Source organism: Topomyia yanbarensis, chromosome 2 (assembly GCF_030247195.1).
Source record: "Topomyia yanbarensis strain Yona2022 chromosome 2, ASM3024719v1, whole genome shotgun sequence".
Lineage (NCBI taxonomy): Eukaryota > Metazoa > Arthropoda > Insecta > Diptera > Culicidae > Topomyia > Topomyia yanbarensis.
Genome location: NC_080671.1, coordinates 394887291 through 394909816, shown reverse-complemented (window position 1 = coordinate 394909816; position 22526 = coordinate 394887291). Strand labels below are relative to the sequence as shown.

The 22526-nt window shown below is 36.5% G+C and overlaps 1 protein-coding gene across 3 annotated transcripts in view; it reads left to right on the top strand.

Annotated features, from left to right (window-relative positions):
• Positions 1-1121: 1121 nt before the first annotated feature.
• The window catches only part of LOC131684840 (hrp65 protein-like), a 56697-nt gene continuing 35292 nt past the window's right edge, over positions 1122-22526 (top strand). For 2 of the 3 annotated variants that reach the window (XR_009304690.1, XR_009304688.1), the window contains exons 1-5: positions 1122-1869; positions 2730-3404; positions 3470-3656; positions 3923-4113; positions 4170-4262. Coding sequence is in view for 1 of the 3 variants with exons in the window: in XM_058968049.1 (XP_058824032.1) it covers positions 1303-1869; positions 2730-3404; positions 3470-3656; positions 3923-4113; positions 4170-4262; positions 20574-20792 (1932 nt within the window). In the remaining 2 variants the exon portion in view is untranslated. Of the gene's footprint in view, positions 1870-2729; positions 3405-3469; positions 3657-3922; positions 4114-4169; positions 4263-20573; positions 21130-22526 lie in introns of those variants that run through there. The other variant, XM_058968049.1, reaches the window with a different exon arrangement.

Genomic DNA, 22526 nt, shown 5'->3' with positions numbered 1-22526 from the left:
GACTATCAATACCTGCACTACAGAGATTGAAATCTAAATAGAAAACGAGATAGTGGATGAAAATCATTGGATTAAGGGGTTATATACAAAGTTGTGGCAAAAACGTGAGCTAAGTTCGTGATTTTTTAAGTTTTTTATGCAAATTTTATTTGGAAAAGCAAAAGACAGTTCGTTGGTAGCACTATCGTAAATAGAAACAACAAGTTGAATTAAAAAAAATATTCAAGGTTGTCGGAATTATGGCGCATACTCCGAAGCTTGTTTTTAGCAGAGGTTTGTGATGAACGCTCTCCAACCGCTCAATGGAAATCCAAAAACTAAAAAGATTATTGAAGAAAAATGTATTGTGGTGTACAGTCGTGATTCGCTGGTTTGGTCACAGCTCCTGTCCAACCAACGAATACGATTCACTAGTTGGACCGACTAACAAATGTCAAAAACTCTTAAAAGAAGACATTAGTAGTGTAAAAGATTGTTAGACAGATTGTCAAAGTAAATTTGACATGAGATTTTGACATTCAGATGCTTTTTAGTTGGATAATGGTCCAACTAGCGGAGGTTCAACGAAAAAGCGGTCCAGCTAAAAAGTGTCCAACCAGCGAATCACGACTGTACTATTTTTCCTTTCATTGAATTTATTTTTAATTTTAATAATTTCATTGCCCAACATGAATGCACCCTTTCGGTGTAAAATGTCGTTAATAAAAGCAAAAAAAGATTTGTCGGGAGACAAATTTATTTATCGAATTCAATAAAATTTATTTTTCGCTTCAATAATTTTTTTTATTAAAATTTAAAGAAAATTATTGAAATAAAAATGTATTCAATTTAAGCCGATAATTTTGTTGGTTAAAGTGCTAAACAAAAAATGGATAACAATAAATTGGATTCAATCACACATATTTTTAGTTTAAATTATGATAAATTTTCAAGCGCGTAATTTTATTTATTGAAGTTATTCCATATTTCTGTTGAACCTACAAATTTTTTTCGGTGTGTAGTCGGAAAACGCATAGAAAAATATGTTAGATGGCATCCCTGTTCTGGGTAGCATATCAGCCATCAGGTAACACTTTAGTGCAATGGCAGTACTAGATCATTGTAGACTTCTACGTTTTGTGGAACTTTTCTCACTTTGCTCCCGACAGTCGACTTGTGCGCTTTGCGTTTTTCTGCTGGTGGTTTTAGTTAATTTGTGGCTAATCCTGCTAATAAAATAATAGTTATAACAACTAAAACTTTGTTTTAGTGTTACATAAAGTTTTGAAGTGATAAACGAGTGATTATCAAAAGTGACAAAAAATGGAGGTAGCTAAGCCAGAAGTTAACGGTAATCCGCTACCGCAGCGGCAGCCGAACAACGCTGGACCGCAGCAGAAAGGTGGTCCTGGCAATCAGAACCAAGGTGGTGGTCCCGGTAACCAGAACAAAGGCGGAGGTCCCGGTAATCAGAATCAAGGCGGCGGTCCCGGTAATCAGAATCAAGGCGGTGGCGGTCCCGGTAATCAAAACCAAGGTGGCGGCGGTCCCGGTAATCAAAACCAAGGTGGCGGCGGTCCCGGTGGTAACCAGAACAGAGGTGGTCCCGGCAATCAGAACCAGGGCGGTCAGGGCAATCAGAACCAAGGTGGTAACCAACAGCGTAACCGGGGACAAAACCAGAACCGTGGTGGCGGAAACCAGCAGAATCAGCGCGGCGGATTCCAGAATCGATTCAACAATCGAAACCAACAGGGCGGTGGCGGCGGTTTTGGTAATCGGCAGAACAATCCGGACGGTGGCAACGATGGAAATAATCAGCAGCAAAACCGTCAAGGAGGACAGGGCAATCGTGGCGGTAACCGCAACCGCAACAGTCAAGGCGGCGATGTAAGTACATAATAGTAATTTGATAAAATTGTTTATTCGAAAAGTGCGTTTCAGTATGGAACAGCAGCGTCGATGACTAATTCTGTTTGTAATACAGAATTAATCCAAATTTGCAATCAAAAATGAGTGTCTTGCTTTTTAAAACAAATTACAAGTTAACTCTTGTGGCAGTAATGATGTTTTTAAATTACGGGCCATGTAAGTTACAATCAAATTGAATACGGCATCATTGGCACGCGTTCCAAAATGGCGGATGTTAATGGTATTATTCTACTAGGCATCATTGTGCTTGTCACTGGGAACCAGTTAAAAGAAAATTTTGTGTTGTCTAGCCAAATAAAGTGTATGATAAGAAAATCAGTCGTTCAATTTTGGTTTCGACGAAAAAAAATATTTGGTTTATTCAAACACTCGATTCTTGCCCCCAGTTGCTTTAAAGCAAAACAAAACTTGCTCCCGTTTACACGCGAAATTTTACACTCTACATCGGAGTACTTTCAGTTTCGCCCGGTGCTAGAACAAACCTATTAAATGATTAAATTAAAGTAAATATGCATTTTCCACTTTGGCTGATTGGCTTTGAATTATTCAAAAGGGCTAAATTATTTCCCGTCGGTGGGGAAATTCGCAAAAAAAAAATACGTTAATCTACATTACTACCTTTCGTATTGGCAAGCAAAAAAGTTTTCTGCATTTAAATTACAGCAAATTCATGGCAGTTTTTGTTTTGCTTCATGTAAAAATAAAAACGTAATAAGGGAAATTAGCAAAATAGCAAATTTTTTGAATCTTCTAGGCCCTTTTGAAAAGTTAATGTGATGTTCATGTAAATAAATATCTAAATCAAAAACATTTTCTAGGGCGATCAAAGCTTCGATCGGCGTCGCAGTGGTCCGGGGGAGCAGTATTTTATCAACGAAAGGCTGCGTATGCTGCAAGGACCGTTGTTGGATCTTCCGCCGATTGAAAGTGAGACACCAAAGTTTGCCGGTCGCAACCGGTTGTACATTGGCAATCTGACAAATGATGTAACCGAGGAGGAGCTGATCGAGCTGTTCAAACCGTACGGCGATATTACGGAGGTATTTATGAACAAAGATAAAAACTACGCCTTTGTGCGTGTAGATTATTTCTCGAACGCGGAGAAAGCTAAGAGAGAATTGGACGGAACATCGCGCAAGAATCGTATTTTAAGAGTACGCTTCGCTCCAAACGCGACCGCACTCCGCGTAAGAAATTTGACACCATTTGTCAGCAATGAGTTGCTGTATAAAGCATTTGAAGTATTCGGACCGTTGGAACGTGCCTCCGTTCAAATTGATGAACGTGGCAAATCCACTGGGGAAGGCATTGTCGAGTTCAAGATCAAACCATGCGCCATGGCCGCGTTGCGTTTCTGTACCGAACAGTGTTACATGCTGACCTCTTCTCTGCGTCCGGTCATTGTTGAACCGTATACTTATCAGGATGACACCGATGGTTTACCGGAGAAGTCGCTGAACAAAAAGATTCCTGACTTCATGCAGGCGCGTCAGGTAAGCGAATTGTGTGATGTCATACATTTCATTAGGTAGCATTTATTCTGGTTATCTATCAACAGCTTGGGCCACGTTTCGCTGAAATGGGTTCCTTCGAACACGAATATGGTCAGCGTTGGAAGCACATGCATGAATTGTTCAAGCAGAAGGCCGAAGCTCTAAAGCGAGAGATGATTATGGAGGAGGAAAAACTCGAAGCCCAGATGGAATTCGGTCGCTACGAACATGAGACCGAGCAGCTGCGCGAACGTAAGTGAAAATTGCACTAATGTTATGTCAAAATTAATCAGTAGGGTCTGTTTGTCTCTTGGAAGTTTTACACACATATGTCTGTTTGCCCTCATTGTAGGTAACTTTTTTCAGTTTAGTTTTGTTAAATTCAGTGGTTCAGTTTCTGAAAAATTTATGAAACGAGTCCCCTGTCCTGCTGCTAGGTTCTTGTCGTCTTACAAATGCTTCCCGTCTGTGATACACACAAAAACTATCGTTAATGTTTGTATTGTTTTTTTGCGCAGAACTCCGAATGCGCGAACAGGACCGTGACCGTCAAAAAGCCGAATGGGAGATGAAACAACGCCAGGCCGAAGAAGCCAAGGCACGCATGGAACTGCAGATGAAACTTAACGTTGAACAAATGCAAAACCGCATGAAACGCAGTAATGATGATTTGAATCGACGTCAGCAGGAAAATAATATGTTTATGCAGGTATGTTAATTGGATTTATCGATTTGATGAAGAAATAACAAAAGTTTGCTTTTCAGAATAAGGCCCTTGGCGGAGGTGGTGATCCCGTCATTATCGACGGAGGTAACGATGCCGGCGTCAATCCAACTGGTAACAAAATGGGCGGAATGGTAAGTCAATCCTTAACCTATTATGACTACACAGACAGCGGCAAGCGAAGAAAGAAGCGCTGTTTTCTGATCAACCATCTTGAAACATTAATCCATTTCGGATCACAGAATACAACAATTACAAAGCGGTTTCTTTTCCTAATTTGTTAGTTTCAAGAATCCGCCCTTTCAAAGACTCAGCTATCAAACTGAGGACGGCTTAACCGCTTATGTTTCTTAGTTTAAAATTCTTAAACTACATCTCACTAAAAATACTGGCTTCGATATATACGCTAGATACTACTCTACAGATACGATCACGATAAAAACAACTTTCGTTTTGCGAAGGACTATATTTGCAACGATTAACAATCATTACTGTGTAAGCGACTTTTTTTATACATTTGGTTACAACTTCATCGGAAAAAAAAGATTGATTATGATATCTCTGAAAAATGCGCATTAAGGAAACGTGACGCTAGCCCAGCATCTTCCACATTCCAAATAATGTAATTTATTATATCGTCAATTGTCTTGTCTTAGTGTAAACCCACAAGATATCGTATTCAATATAATTACAGGTCATGTCAATGCTGCACGAAGCATTGCATGAAACCTTTGACAATTCACAGCTGGGTCCTTCCTTAAAAGAACAGAAAAAACCGTGCAAAAAACGTCGTCTTTCGTTGGTCATATTCGTTTGGTGTTACAACCAAATCGACGATTTGGCGGACGTCGAACCCACCTGAGAAATGCTAGAAGCAATAAACAAAAATCGACTGATCAAAAACGTCTTTTGGAATGTCTAACAAACAAGGAAGGGGCCACATTCTTCATTTTTTATTTTTCGAACGAACCATTTTCTTGAATTTATTTTTTATCGGCAGCATACTTAAAGTCATTTCAACAACGTATGTAAAAATTCAATATTTTTCTTTTTGTATGAACCAAGCGACCCACACTCTCAATCTTCGGCACAGTAAAGCTAAAGCAATGTGCCATGTCAAATGAACCAATGAAATAAATAAGAAACAAAAATCTGCAAAAACGCGACTTCTAATTATACATTATAAAATTTAGTTTGTGACAAGTAAAACCTAAAAGTGTACACCCTGTTTATAGCACAATTATGCATTTTTAATTGGTGGGTGTTAAGTCAGACCGGACAGAATTTATTGATTTCGGGCAAAATGAATTTAAAGTTAGCTTCGCAGCATCCTTTACATTATAATTTAAAATTTATTTTAGTCATACATAACTCTTGCTTATTGTTACATATTTCAAATCTGGCAAAAGTCGTTGGTAGCTAAAGAAATTCTTTATCCAATGCTATCATTATCTCAATTGTTGATGTTTTACGATTTAGTCCGGTCTGACTTAACACCGACCAATTGGTTTGATCTATACAGTGAAGACCCGATTTTATCAGCATCCGATTTTATCTAGGGGAATTGTGGGAAAAACCGACACTGTGGGTAAAACCGACACCACACAACATTTCCCAGAAATCAAATTTTTATTCATTTCATAATGATACATTATTATTAGTACGTTTATTTAGAGCATTTAAAGAAAAATTGGATTTACGTTAGTACGCCAAATGTCATTAAAATAAACAAAATATACGACAGCAGCGTTCATACTTGTATGGATGTTAAATTTTGTTGGTAGATTTTAAGGTTTTAACCGAACAAAAACTTTTCAAATCATCACATTTTTCAGTACCTACCTGTCCTATGGGATCATTCATAAATTACGTAACGCAAAAATTGCCCAAAATTGACTCCCCTTCCCCCCATGTAACAAATTGTCACAAATTTAGTTATCCCCCCTCCCCTATTACGTAACAAATTCCTTGAAATTTTTTTTTCTTCGATGAAAACATGTTACGTAACGATCTAGCTTACTCCCCCTCCCCCCTATGTCACAATATGTAACAACTTCTCGAACCCCCTCCCCCCCTAAAAGCGTTACGTAATTTATGAATGGTCCCTATGATCAACTAGGTGCATTGAAGACGAGTTTGAGAAATTCAGTATTTTTAATCGCTTTTATAAAAAAATGTGCGCTGTTGGGGTAAAACCGACACCCTATGGTTAGGGTAAAACCGACACGCTGTTAAGATGGTTGTGTACACTTGCGATTCATTTCAAAATACTGGGGATCTTTGTGACACTTCAATTAGCCTATTAGAACACTATAGTATCAGCAGAAATATACAGAAATACTTTTATTGTGTTTATTTCTTGTAAGTCTCTTTAAAAATCAAAAATTGGAATTTTTGCTTATCTGATTCTATCGAAGCTGTTGCTATTTCTGCAAGAAGCTCATCAAACCGAATTTCTAGTGTTCTCTTGGTTTGTCATAGACGAACTATATCGCAATGAGACAATGATCTTATGTATACCCCAATAGATCGGTGATGATCAGAGTCCGAAAAATCAAATCTGAAAAAGATAGTTTTACTAAGAAGTGTGTGTGTCACTTATAAGTGAATGAATTCAATTAGCAGAACGTAGAACGCTTGCAAATCTTCTCTTACGAAATAAAATGACACTGGAGGTTGCAATGATGTGCGCAAGGATTATTTGGAAATACTCATCAATAAATAATCCTATAGCATAAAATACTCTTATTTATAGTACTACGCTTTCGAACTTTCTTCCCCTCACCTCATGATGAAGCAATAAAAAGCACATATTTGCATCATACATACTCACACTTCATTATTCACGCATATATTTCATTTTTAATAAAGATAAAGATTTTAATAAAGTGGAGAGAAAACAAATTAAAGGGGGTGTCGATCTTACCCTTATAGGGTGTCGGGTTTACCGGCAGTGCCTACAAAAAGTCACTTTGTTTTCCAAGTTTTACAACCAATAATTTTTAATGAAATTAATTTTTTGAAGCGCTGAAAAAATTAAGTCTTGTTAAGAATTTTCTGAAGAAGCATTCTGCATAAAAACTATAATTTTATTGGTTTGTGGCAACTTAGAAAAATTGTTAAGCTTAAGGTGTCGGTTTTAACCATAATTCCCCTACCCCCGATTTATCAGCTTTTTGACCCGATTTTATCAGCTTCATATGAAAAGTTTGATGGGCTCTAGCAACCGAACCAAATTGAATTCGAGTAAATCTTTCCTTGAGCATATTTTATTTATCTTAGAGATGCGAAATATGCAAAAAAAAAATATTTTTCGCTGTCAGAGCCCCTTAAGGGAAGTTTAAGCTAAATAATCAGGTAAGACTATGAGGCTATATCTAGGGACTAAAGAAGAATATTTTAATAGCTTCGGTTTCTTAAAAAGAAAGAAAAATGTATGTCCCGGTTTCATCAGCCTAAAATTCACCAAGGGGTCTTCACTGTATTTATGTATACTTTGTACCTATAAATTATAACAAAAATATCTGTAAATGCTTTTATTGCCTTGTTGCCTTTTGATTACTGCATCTGTTCTAAAGAAGACAATCTCACAGAAATTTAAAAGCAATATAATTCCATTTTTTTTCAAGATCAGCTCATGCTCAAAAGAAGATTGCAAAAGTATACTACATTGTGCATGTTTTAAGGAAAGCAATTTTTCTTTAATTTTTTATTTTAATTATCTTGGCACGGCTTATGTTTGTGAGTTCCTTTTATTATCTTAAAAGCGGAGCCATTAAAAAAAATTATAATCATAGTAAAGATTAAGACAACGCATGCACCATTACCTACAATAACGGGAAGCATAATTAGATCAGGTATCATTTCTAAATGTCACCTGAGGATGTCGTAGAAAATGATATCCACGAACTGCCTTGTGGATATCATTTTCTACGTCATTTTTCGGAAACTTCATTTGGCAAACTACAAATTGTGAATTTGTTTTGATTTTGGGTTCAAAAACAGATTTAAAAAACTTAACAATTAATATGAAAGCACTCGTAAGCACACATGCTACAATTCAAAAAAGAGTTCGTTTTGAAAATTATTAATAATATTCCTAAAATATTTCCACTAAGCTGCTAATGCACATAAGAAGGCATAGATGTCATAGATACAGATTCGCACTACGCGGGGAATTCATCCGATGTCCTACTTTTACTGGACAAGAGAAGTCACAAAATTCTCCGTTTTCCAAATAGCGCGAGAACAATTTTTGTGATAAAATTGAATTGATCTCCGTTCTAACCGGAGAAGCGGATAATTTATTTTAGTAAAAATAAACAAAAATTTTCAAAATTCACGCTAAATTATCCAGAAAACCAACAACAAAATAGGATAGACTAGTTTTGTCATGTTTTTCATATGCGCCAGCAAGACAGCAAGCACAAAAGGGATACGGTGATAAACTCGTTAGTGCATTTTTGGCGAATTTATTTATCTGAAGAAGTGGTGCGAGAAGTTATGTGAATGCTAATAACTTGTCTAGTAAAAATGTGAGTTTTTATTTTCACAATGTTTAATTCTGCTGTTATACGCATAATTATCCTATGTATATAGGGAATCCCATAGGACCTGAGACACTAATGCGTATTACGGCAGAATTATCATTTACTGGACCATTCATTTCGGAATTTTGAACAGTTCTACTTTACATTATTCCTCAGGTAACTACAGGAGCATTTATTTTTTGCTTGATTTTTAATTTTTTGTTGTACTTTGAAGCTAATAGTTCGGTTTTACTAAAAAAAAATTGAAAATTATGACAAAAATTTTGTGAACAGCTCCTGTAGTTACCTGGACAAATATTTGAAAATGATCTGAATAATACCTAGTAATAGTAATTTTAGAATCTTATATTTTTTTTCGCTGGAAATACCTTACCGGATACCCCCTCCTTATACAAGTACTTTTTTCGCAAAGACCAAAAAAATATTGGCTATATAGTTGTCACATTAAGGCACACAAACCTAAATTAAATAAATTTCTACTGCTTTACAAAGGATTAAAATCAAATAAATTCCAAAAAAATATTTTCAAGCAGCTCATGAAAAAAAGCAATCTTTCAGATAACGACTTCTTAAAAGAGGAACGTCTTCTTAAAATAAGTTTAATACGCAATACCGATGATGTTATTGACTTGTCAAAGCATAGTATGCGGGGAAATGGTTTACCATGGAATAGATGGTATTACGACGTATAACCGCAAAAACCGGTTTATATGGAAGATATTATTGTAGCGGTCCCTTACAATCCGGACACATAAAACCAGGTATTTTTCGGGATTGATTTGATGTAGAAAATTGCGAAATTATTCCATCAGTTTCCGGATGAGTTCGCATTTTTGACGTAGGACTACGTCTTTGTTTTCGATATGGGGGTGCACTTTGCAAATTCTACAAAAATGGTATGTAACGAAAAGTGGTCCAATTTTAAACGCATATAATTCAGCCATTTCACGATAAATTTTCAATTTTTTTGCACAAATCGCCCCGAAATACTTCTAAGAATAGATTCCAATAGATAAACCCAAAGATTTTTATTATCATGGCATTACAAATTTAAATTATATACAACCTTGTCAATATATCGCGCATTTACACACAGAAGATAGCGCCTCGCAAGCCCGGTATGACAGATTTGTGTACCTAGCGCGCTACGCTTCTATGAATGACGTCACCATCGACTATTTAAAGAACGGATTTGGCCGGACAAGCTCAGTTGCCTGTTGAACGGCAGGCGGAGCAGATCACTGCGCTGTGTGTTTTCACAGCCAGTGAGTAGCTGAGTGAGAATTCCGTTGCACTGCTTGCTGTGCTGTGCTTTCTTTTGTGTTGTTCTCGTTTCCAGCACACTTTTATGTACAATCTCGAACACAGTTATTCGCTTGTACATTCGAGCTCCATTTGCAACCACGGCTAACATAGTATCGTGGTACTAGTTGTCTCTTTCGCTCTACCCATCATCATCAGCGTTGACTCATTTTGCTTTGTTCGCTTGGGTTCAATGTTTGAGGCGAATGTAGGAATATCTAATTTGTTGGCAGCGTTATTATATTCACAGATTTTTCTGTAATGTCAGGGATTTTTTTAACAATTTTTGACCACAGATGGTAGATTTTTGGCATTTTGATGAAAATTTCATAGATTTTTGAAAATATTGTGATTTTTCACAGATTTTTCGGAAATTTATCGCAGATTTTTCAGTTATCACAGATAGTAAAATGATATTTTTGACCAAACACAGATTTCAATGTGGCATCCCTGTTTGTTAACGGATGCATGCGTAACCTGCATGATAGCAATCTGTGCTTTCGTTGCGCAAAGACGAAAACTTTCTTAGCAACAAACTTACGCGGATCGATGGAAAGCACAGATATATGATTAAGACAACTGCATTCGCTTAATTTTCTATACATACTTAGAGAAAGTTAAAATGATGGCAAAATAAAACTAGAAAGCTTGGTCTGTACATGAAATGTGGTTATATTGCCTGAAATTTGATTTTTCTTCACCGGTCCGTGTTTATTACCACACACAATCGAAAAGTTTTTACAATTTTTAAAAGCTGATCTCGTGCTATAAAGATTTTGTTTCAGATATTAGTTCGGTCACGGATTTCTGTCTTCTTTCTTCAGATCTTCTCAAATAAGTTTAATTGGATTTGATCGCCTACTACAAATGAAATAACCAAGAAGGTTTGGTTCAATATGTAACATTCGATGATTGGTTATGCTTAAACTATTCGTAAGAAATATATTTGATTTATTATTACTCTAAATGTAGAAAATAAATATTTTACATTAAGTAGTATAGTCCTACGTCTAAAGTTCGTGCAACCCCATAGGGCTGCCCCTTGTAGTTTTTACAGGAAATTAGGAGCCATAAAGCGCAAAGCATAAAAATCATAAGTCGCTTCGATTTACTGTTGATGTCGGTTGTCACGGAAAAAAGATGGGCAAGTCTGTCTATGCCAAGACACATGCTGCTGAACTCGGGTGATTCGTAGTTATGCTGGCTAAGCTCGACCCTCATCAGCAAAAGACAAAAGCTAATCCCGTAAGATATTAAGCCTGTTCTAATGACCCTGCCACTTCTAGTTTTCCGATCTGTATACTTCACATCCTTGCTCTTGAGTACTATGGCTGTAATTTTCATAACTTTCCCTACCCAGTAATCTCTAGCTAATTAGAATGTCGTTCAAATGTAAAAAAGTTGATAATAGGGTTTCTTATATTTACCATTTGTTGTGGTCGACAAAACCGCAGTTATTGAACCCATAGTGGCCTAGATCTCGAAAAAAACAAGGTGCTGCATTCGAAAAATACCATCTGCTGCAATGAAACAAGTTAGAGCATTTATTTTCTCTTTGAAGCGTTTCTAGAATCTTTTGAAAAAATATTCGAGTACCGGTACTCGGGGCTTAAGTACTGCAGTACCGGTTCTCGCCAAAATGGGTCGGTACTACGAACCCTAGTCGTGGCGTAAATGAACCGCATTCATTGTCGTTGTTTGTATTTTAAAATATTAGTGCAAAATAAGGAAAGAGAAGCAATATCGCTCGCGACTAGTGGCTTTACTAGGGACAGTATTTTTTGTCATGCCACTGCATTGTTGTCGTACAGTGCTAGGCATCCTGCAGTATCGAACAGCAGTAGCGTCGTATGAGAAATGAGAATGTAGGAAAAATACCACAGCCGTAGAAACGGTAGGCATTTTGCATCCTTGTCAGGTAAACCTCAGCATCTATTTTTTTTTTCAACTCCAAACCGTCTGTGCAGTGTCTTGAGTTGTCCTTTCAGTTTTTTTAAGCTCCGTTTCATAATTACCCAATTACTTCACTGCCCATAAACGCATAAGAGCCCCATGCGGATTTTTGTCGAAAATGAGTTATCCGTTGGATTGTATTCTGTATCACCACTGAATCACACTGCACAAATAAGATTACCGGGTTTGTTCAGAAAATATCAAAAAAAAATACCAAAACATGGTTGTCCCATCCATTTAGCTCAATGGATGGAACAATCTTGAACAGCGTTTTTCTCGGCTTGCTGTTTTTCAACATGGGACTCTTATGCTGTTATGGGCAGTTCACCATTCGGCGGAATTGCGGACATTTTGGTGTACTGATACCGTTGTCGTTAAAAATCACGTTGTCTTCGCGGTACTATTGTAGCAATGTAGTATATACAGGTATGGCGAAGATGGCACTTTGCTATTCGTGAGATGAATCTTACATGAGTGGTGTGAGTGATCACAGAATAAATCGACTTGCTTTCGTCATACCGTTCGTTCTGCTCCCATTGAATCGTATGAACGCTATGACGTCGACCCGTTGTGCTTCTGGATTGTTTACATATTTTTGGTTGGCAACACTAGCAAACCGTGTGTTCTGCCACACCTATATACTGCCGTGATTCGCATAACAGTCCCATTTGCTATGGGTTTCCTATGCAGGTGGGACTGTTATGCATATCACGGCAGTATATACCTCATTGCTATTGTAGCACTTCCCGATTGTACCGGGGTAGCTAGCTAAATCTGACTAGAACTTCATTGGAACTTTGTGAGCCTTAATAAGTCCATTTCTCTAGGAGGTACCCTTACTTGTACAGCTTCCAGTCCTTCGTTTTCTTGGTACTAAATAGTTTGGTTTTGAATCCGCCGCTGCAAATTCCTTACCAGAGTATTAGTTCCTGAGTAAATTTATTGTCGAAAACCAAGTTGAATTTACTGAGAAAATTACCCGGAGCGGTGACCAGACAAAACTTTTGTCTGAAATTCACCTTTATATACTGCCGTTCTGCGCTTAATTGTCCCATGTTACTTTTTGATTATTTTAACTTTTTTGCATCAAACAGTCCTTTTTGAAGTATATTTTCAGAAAACACATCCAAATCATACAGCTTGTTCGAAGACTCAAGTCTGTTTGTTCCATTGTTGAAATTCTACGCATGTTTGTCCCACTACCAAAAAGCTCAAAATAATGTGCAATAAAACATAATTACGCAGCGTTTATTAAGGAAGCACATTAAACTAGATGTCAGGTACTGAAAACATTGGTGGAAAAATAAAGATTCATTAAAAAAGAGATGGCCGTGGTAATATTAAATACAGCAGTGAGATCAATCCTGTAATCTGCCACTAGAAGCATAACTGTCCCATGTGCTATGGGAATCCCTATACACATGAGACAATTATGCTTCTAGCGGCAATAATGCTCTTCATCACTGTCGTCGCATGGCGAACGGATCTATTTCCGATTTTGATGAAGCAAAAAATCTGTAACAAGAATACACTGTTGTAAACGAAATGAGCAATGAACATCGTTTGCACAGATCGTGGTGGGACTGATATGCGGAGAATATGCCGGTGCTGTCCGATTTCTCGGCATTACAGTCCCACTTAAAATTTTTCGGGAAAACTTACGTTAACTGGATTTTTATGATGAAAAACTGTATTGATTATATTGGAAACGATTGCCTCGAACGTAATTCGGGACAATAAAGCTTCATTTGTTGCACCGTTTCCCTCCAGAATTCTCATCTTCAATCGTGTTTTTCTCAGTTGCTAGTTTTGCAACATAGGACAATTGAGCGTAGAACGGCAGATAGGTTTCGTCTTCTATGAGGAGGCATGCGCTGTACTTCGTCAGAATCCGATGGTACCACTTCTGAGCGTGGACCTAACATAATCTAGAAACCTGCTCGCAGCAGACTGATCCTCTAGACGACTGGCACCGTATTTTGGTGCCATCCCGAACCAAAAGAGTCTCTAGTTCGATCAAGGTCGTTGAGTGTACTCTGTACTGTATATCAGAGCACCGTTGGGCTAGCTAGAGGCAAAACGCCATCAGTGGTTCCGGATCTGCCACCGCCTGCTCCAGAATGATATTGGGGGTGACAAAATGGATCACACGGATTCCGGCCTGCTGCCGCCGGAGAGTTCTTCTAAATGCGGGTTAGGATCACTTTGCATAGAACATTGAGAATGGTACATAGCAGCATAGTGTCTCGTTAGTGGTTTTTTTTCTTTTTGGGTACTTTCACTAAGATATACTGTATCCAGTCACCGGAAGAGTTGCGATGTCCTAGGTATTGCGAAATAAAGGATGCAACCGTTGAGCGGATACCATGGTATGAGTTATTTTAAGCATCTCACCTGATATGCGGTCGACTTCTGAGCGCGGTGGGCTGAATTGAATGTGTGCTCAGATTCAAAGAACTAAAGGGGTAGTTTCAAAAAAATTGAAATTAATTTTATTGATCTAAAATGTGATATGTCGAAATATGAAAGGGGACTGTATAGAAATGTTCCAGTTTTCAATTCTGTCGAAATGCCTTTTATGCAGTGGTGCAAAGTACTTTCAGCTCAATCAAACCCAACCATGATTCAAAATCAAAGCCTCCCTCAATCATTCACTTTCAAGTTGGCGGGATTTTCATGACAATCGTACGGCTTCATTTCAAATTGATGCTTTTTCATTCACCGACCAAAGCTGTCATCTGCTCTGTAGAAATTGAAAATGAATGGAAAATAATTGAGCAGGTCGGCTGTTTGAATGAATGATGCAAATCAATAACTGCGAATTGAACATAGGGACCATCCATAAATGACGTAGCAATATATGGGGGAGTTTTGTATTTTGTGACGATATGTGATGACAGGGGGGTAGGGGGTCATGTCATGCTACGTAGCTTTTTTAAAGGGAATAGGGGTTGACCTGGTTTCACGACAACCTTGTTCGTTTCATCTAACTAACATCGTTTTTTATTTGATTTTTTATTTTTTACGGGGACAAGGGGGGGGGGGGGAGGTGCGGTTACCGTCAAGCTACGTAATTCACTGGGTGGGTATTTGGTGGTTTGTGACTTAATGCTACAATGGGGGAGGGGGGTGTTAAAAATCACTCAAAAAATGCTACGTCATTTGCTACGTCATTTATGGATGATCCCATAGGGTCTGATTTGAGATTTGTTCCTCCTTCAAGTTCAAAACAACCTTCTGAAATGTTGACCCTGAACTGCCTATAATCACGAGCCAGTCCCCATGTAGAAGGTAATCCTTTCGAACATGGGACTGACTTGCGATTATGGGTAGTGAAGATGCTGAAAACTTCTACCTTGTTTTTACTGAAACCATTTTCTTCGAGCTCGAACAAATGATTTTGGATCAGTGTGCAATTTTCACAGTATATTCAAAATTACTTCATCCACAAATTTACATAGGATTTTATTCTTTCACGATTTCATATTTTTACGAAGAGTTTTGTGTCAATTTTATGACATTTTCAGTGCCTTTTTTACTAAGAATAACATCATTTCACGAAAAATCTGAACACGAAAAAAAATCTTCGCTTGCATTCGTTCTAAAGAATTGAAAAAACTTATTTTTGGCTCTAGCTCAAAAATTATGGAATATAGATTTTAGGACGTAGAGCATTTTTAAGAAAACTCTGAGTGCTGATTCAAATGGTCCTTAGTGACAAATGTAAATAAACTGAGTTATTTGCAGCACATTACACAGCTAACAAATGTCAAAAACCAGAACTCATTATGCCCTATATTTATAAAAATAACAAGCATTATACAAAAAGTCTCAAAATGTTCATATTTTAAAATTTTGCTCTTGAGACTTTTAAATGGACATATGCGTGAAATGTTTCAAAACTTCTGAAAGGATAAAGGTTCTATAAAAAAACGCATCTTACTAATGAGCTTGAAAACTACATTAGTACAAAACATTTCATATTTTTAGTGTTATTCACCTAAGGCGCATAGTCCTTAGACAATATTGATCTAATTATTTTATTAACACACATATTTGTTCTCAAATAAGGAATTGTTTTAGGTCTATGAAACTTTAAGGTTCAACTGAGAAAGCTTGGAAAATCGGCCATCTTGGAAAACGAACAAAGCAGTTTTTTAACACACCGTTGGAAAAATCTTCATGAAAATGAATCAGTAATACTCTACCAATGCCCCGCATACATTCTTTTTCATGAAGATTTTCCCAACGGTGTGAGAAAAAACTGCTTTTTTCGTTTTCCAAGATGGCTGCTTATTGAGGCATTCTCAGTTGCACCTTAAACTCGTTTTTCTCATTTCGAGCTGAATGACACTTAGGACCTTTTCAATAAGTACTCTTGATTTATTGTACATCACAATTAGTATTATAAATTCTTTTCACAGAATCTCGATTCATCTCTTTATTGTGTCGAGAAAATGTTCCAATATATGATTATTTTGTTTCGCGCTCAACTTTGATGTAACCCCTTAATAACTAATTCATTTATCTGAACTAAATTCTATCTGAACTGAAGAATATGATAATGCAATATGTTTCAGTTCTTATTCCGTCCGGAAAAAATATATAGCTTGCATGTAATTCTATTTGAATCGCCATATGTTTTGATTTCGCGATAGAAGCCCCTGGTTTTATCATTACCGAACCGGATCCTTTCCAAAGTCATGTTACTACAGAATATACGTAGACTATTACACGTAATCTTGCATTCCATAAACGCGCACTTCTCAAAATAGATGAAAAATTGATCACCATTGTCTTGATAAGCAGCACTGGATAATTTTACAAATCGTCTATGCTCCAAAAATTTACAGCGTATCCCCAGAAACTAAATTAGTGATACTAATTTGTCCCCCAGCAATAACTATTGCATTGAAAGCTGTTCCCTCAAAATTTCCACTTCACGGAATACCATATTCCAGAATGTACCCTTTCCGAGAAATGCATCTAGAACGAACGAATACCCAGTGCTAACCATTTCCCAGAAATTTATTTTGAATTTGGAAAAATCTTGATGGAAATCAATCGTCTTATTCAGAATATTGCCATCTTGCTCTTTTCGAAGAGCGCGTTACCAACAAATTTCAGAATTTATTTTAGACGATTTCGAGAAACCCTAAGGTAAATTACGTACCGTTTTTAGGGGGGGGGGGGGGTTGTTACGACATCGTGACATATGGGGGAGGTGGAATAAGCTAGAACGTTACGTAACATGTGTTACTGAACCTGCGATTCACTTGTCTAACCGCTTACTTGAACATTGAGATTTGTTCCTTCTTTAAAACATGAGCCGATCTTTGATTCTGTCAAACTTGTGATCTTCTCGTCTGCACGCGATTTACTCAAACTTAGGGTTTGATTTCTTCTTTTCAGCTTTCTTTGAATCTTGATTAAATTCGAAATAAATGCACGCAAAGGGTGTAAGTGGGTTTTGATAGCATTTATCCGTCTTTTGCATTTGAAATGTTTGGTACGCAAACTTACGATCGACCCGGTTTACTCAAACATAAGTCACTAAATAAGTATTTTCATACGTTATACCAAATGGTACTTAAACTATACGACTGTTATGTCAAGTGGTCAATTGCCGTACAGTGTTTTATGTTAAGTTGCAACTGAGAAAGCTTGGACAAGCTTCCATCTGAGGGTGGGCGTAGCGTAGTTGGTAAATCGATTGCCTTGTACGCAGCACACTTGGGTTCGAGTCCCGACCCCGCACATAAGGTTAGAAATTTTTCATAAGAGATTTTTCTAACCCGAAGAGGCGAATGACCTCAAGGTTAAAACCTCTATAAACGAAATAAAAAAAAGCTTCCATCTTGGAAAACGAAAAAAGTAGTTTTTTCACATCGTTGGAAAAATCTTCATCAATCACCAATACACTGATTCATTTTCATGATTCATTCTCGGTTGAACCTTAGACTATATTATGCCAAAAGATAACAGGCACTGATTATGTGCCAAAAGTGCAACACATGATACATGTTATAAAACTTTTTTTTTCTTTTTCTGAACTTGCGTTGTTCTTTTAAAACATTTGTTTAGATACATTTTTGAAGTGAAGCAGTGTTTTTTACAAACTTTCGAGATAGGTATAATACAAATGTTCGGTATATTACGGTCAATTATTCACCTAAACTGGTGGATTACTGAAAGTATCGGTATCGTCATTGAGTAAACAATTATCTGAATGGTTGACTCATGAGAATAAACTGGTCAACTTCAGTATTTTAGAAATTAAGAACGATTTCAAGTTGGTCGTGCGACTATCTACTGAAAAAAACACTATTTTATTATCCTCTCATTATTTAAACAATTATATGTATATGAATCAATCTACTGAAAACCACAGTCGCTTACACCGCAAACAATTGTTACTATGTCGTTGCAAATATTTCCTTCGCATTTCAAATTTCTAAATCCTTCCCCCAGTGAATAATTAAAAGAGTATGTGTGAACAAGAAAACGAGCATCATTCAGCAATGAATGGGATGAAACATTATGGATCGGCACGAGGATAACGCATCAATTGTTAAAACGATATGTCTGATACAAGTATTGTGCTGCATACTTTTTACATATTACTTTTTTATCTATGAGAAAACCACACTGTACGAATAACACATTATCTAATCTAGCATTAGTTAAAAAAAATTAAAAACTTGGGGATACTAATTTGGCTCAAATCGATTTAAAACTGTTGCGTCAGATTGGACGAACCAGAAGATTATTTGTAAATATTACTAGTTCCGTTCTATGTATTCGAAATCCTGCTGTATCCCGCTTGGAATCCGCATGTTTCAAAGGAATAGTATCAAGTTTTGAATCAAACATTTGCAGTAAAACTATAAATGAAGCTTGAAATCGGCCGTCTCTGGTCTCATGAAAAATCAGTTTCGAGTTCTTTATTTTTTTGATCAGCAAATTTATCCAAAATTATATATGGGGATGTAGGATGAACAAATAACAATGTCTTAACGAGCTAAAGAATAAAAATTATGGTTTATATATGAGACGCGTTCTCGCCGACAATACTAATGCCACAGATCGGTTATTCCCGAAAGTACTGCAATGACAGCGTTCGAAATATTATTAGAAATTGATAAGGGGTGATGCTTCTTTAGAAAATCATTTTAAATCTCTATAATTATGCATGCTGATATGCGAAAAATTTTCGGTCTCTGGTAACAACATGTATTGTACCAACATTCTTTCCTTCCCAGCACACATCTGCATTGATCATTACCATACGTACGATGAATGTACCATTTTACACGGCCTTAAAAAACTGCAAACAACAAATATGCCACTACAGTCGTTTACTTCGACATACTTATTTTATACCCTTGAACTATTGTTCCACATGTAGGTTTTCCTTCATTCTTTTCTTATCTGAAAATATAATTCATAAATCAATAAAGTATGCATTGAACAAATAGCATACAGATATATTTTTCGAGAAGAAGTTTATTTGTATGTTATGAAAAGGCAAGGAATGTGCTGCTGTGGGAATTAAAAATACGATGCAATAAAAAAAACTTTTAATCCAAACTTCTACCGATTCCAATATATGAGATTTTTAACCATTAAAATATTATAATTTTGAAATACTTAAAAACAATTTATTTGAACAAGTTCGTAAACATTGACGTTTCTCTCCACAAATTAAAAACGAATCTTGATATTACTATGATACAGCCGTCATCAAATCTCAAAAACAATATGAGTATTAATATTTATTCGATGAAAAAAGTATTACGGTATGGCTCATGCCACATAAAACATTGTTTTTACTCAAATATTTTAAAAGGATTTAACATGAAACAGACCATGTTTTTACTCAAATATTTTAAAAAGCTTAAACATGAAACAGGCCATATGAGCGTCCTTTTCCATGCTTATTCATTCACCTTGAAACTAATAAAAAAATTAACTTATGTTTGCAATTTCCTATGGGTAATTTCAAACTGGGGCACATGTAAACTAAGAATATATGGCGAAATCTAACCAAAAATGTAGAAATAAGGATATGTTTTTTTCTTCTAAAAACCTTAGACATTTTTTATTCAAAATCATGAAATTGTTTTGTATTTAAAACATCTCTGAACAGGGAAAACGCTTGATGTGTACCTGTTCCATTCCACCAAGCCTTTGTGAGTAATACATGCTGAACTGCTAACATTTATTATAACTTAAATAAACCAAGGAATCAATGCTCGAATTCTTGGCAACTATCCTTTCTCGTAACATGCTTGTATGACATATTCAGATTGAAGCGATATCACCGTGCACGTTTTATACTATATGCGCATTTGTCAAACATAAAGAACAATAAATCTACAATTGAGTCTTCTTACGAACACATACTTCATCAGCCTTTGTGTTTAGGAACCTGATTGTGTTCACTGTCCCAAAAATGGCTGATTTCAACCGCGTATGATGCAGTGGTATTTTTCCTCTCGCCACTCGAACCATCGGACAAGCCGATTGTTAGCGCGAACCAGTAGACGATCCCATAATTGCGCATCTCAAATGTTCTAAACTTCTGTCACATTTTTATCACTATATTCGTTTAACCAATTCAAACTGTAATTTCACTAGGAGGTTCGTGATTATGAACATGGTCAAAATAGACAGTCGCTCTTTAACAACGAAGAAGGCGGTGGCGGTGGCGACGGCGACCAGCAACAAAACCAGCAAGGCGGTGGTGCAGGTGGTCCACAAAATGCGGGAAATGCTTTTGGCATGGGAAATCGCAACTGGATGAACAACAACAATCGTAATAGTGATGACTTCCAGAGCAAAAGAAGACGGTTCTAAATTGCAAAAAGAGCACCCAACAACAAGAATTTGACATTCGCTTTTAAATATATACAAACGATACAATTTGATAATTGATCTGCAACATCAAATGCTACTGCATTCATTATGACGGATGCACACTAGGCAGTGTGCAAGCATTTGCAACGTCGAGTTGAGATTATGTTCGGAGGAACATATTGTTCTTGGGATCATCCACCCACGTATTTGCAATACATACATACTATTTAAAGACAACAGACCATTTTTTCCCCAGATGAAGAATAACATGTAAGATTGCAACTTTAAGAAATCACTGTGTAATAACAATATAAATTATATTCACTAGAAACAATAACTCTTGGTACTTCTAACGATTTTATTCTCCGACATCTCTTATCAACGGGGGGATTGGGTTAAACATTAATAAATAAAAGAAGCTATGTCCTAAAATCATCGTAAGAAAATGTCAACTTCGTTGAAGAATGATAACAGATCTTATTATGTAGTTGCTGAACGCTCCTGAGCGATAGTTTACCTAATAGAATTGAAATAGCTACCCTAGTAACAATTGGAATTGTATGGCACTCTTAAAACTTATATTGTATCTGTAAGTAAGCTATAGAACTTCAATTGTTATTTGGGTATTATAACGATCAACATATGTGCATGATTTTAATTCTCGTACTTGAATATTAAAAATTATCGATCATAAATTGCAAAAAAGCTTTAGAACTATGTATTATCTTTTATTCTCGTGTTTCTTAGGAACTTTGAACTCTGACTACATTCATTTAACCCTCTCGAAGTTGTGTAGTGAACTGAGCGCGTCAAGTTCAGAAATTCGTTTGAAATCGTCCTAGAGCACCAGGCGATCATTAGCGCTACTTCCGGAGGGTTAAGGGGATGGTACCATCTTGGAGACACGAAAACGGAATTTATTTTAATATAAAATAAATATTTCTGAAATAGTGTATTAACGTATTTTTTTTCTTTTATCGATGGAATTCCTGTTTAATTTGTGTAATAGTATACAGACTGACGGCACCAGCTCCAATCAGTCAAATTCGTAAAACGGTGGAACTAATCTGGAAAAACGGCCAAACCTCCATGAGGTTTTTGACACCAAAAACACCCTCATGTTTGCGATGAATGCGAGATTCGATCGAATAGTAATCCCATTTGATTTTACTGCCATAAACGAGAATACGAACCACATTCGTACGAATCTTGGATTCTTCGTAACCAAGAATAAAAGTGATAGTCCTGTAATTGTAAGGTTGGGTTAAAATTTGATATCCGAACAAAATATTCTGTGAAGGGTCGTTGTTTCTCATTAAATTTGTAGTACATTATAATTTGAGCACATTTACCGTAGATACTACAGTGATGATCCATTTTTGTCATTATCCCCAAGGTGTATTTTATACTGACAAAATTGGGACCTATTATTTTGTTTCTTTTTAATACACCAAGGTTGTTAAAATGTTTTTCGTTAGTCCCTAGACATAACCTCATAACCCTTCCTTATTACTAATACTAAATATTTAGTATAAATTTCCCTTCCAGTGCGAAATTCAAACAAATCGCTATTTTCAGTTTCGCATATTTCGCATCTAGTAGATAAGGATTTATCAAAATTGGCTTGGATCGTTTGCTACAGATCATCAGACGTGTGAGGTCGGGGGTAAACATAATCGGTTGCTGATAAAAACGGATCTTCACTGTATGTAGGTTTGGCTTCATATTTCTATT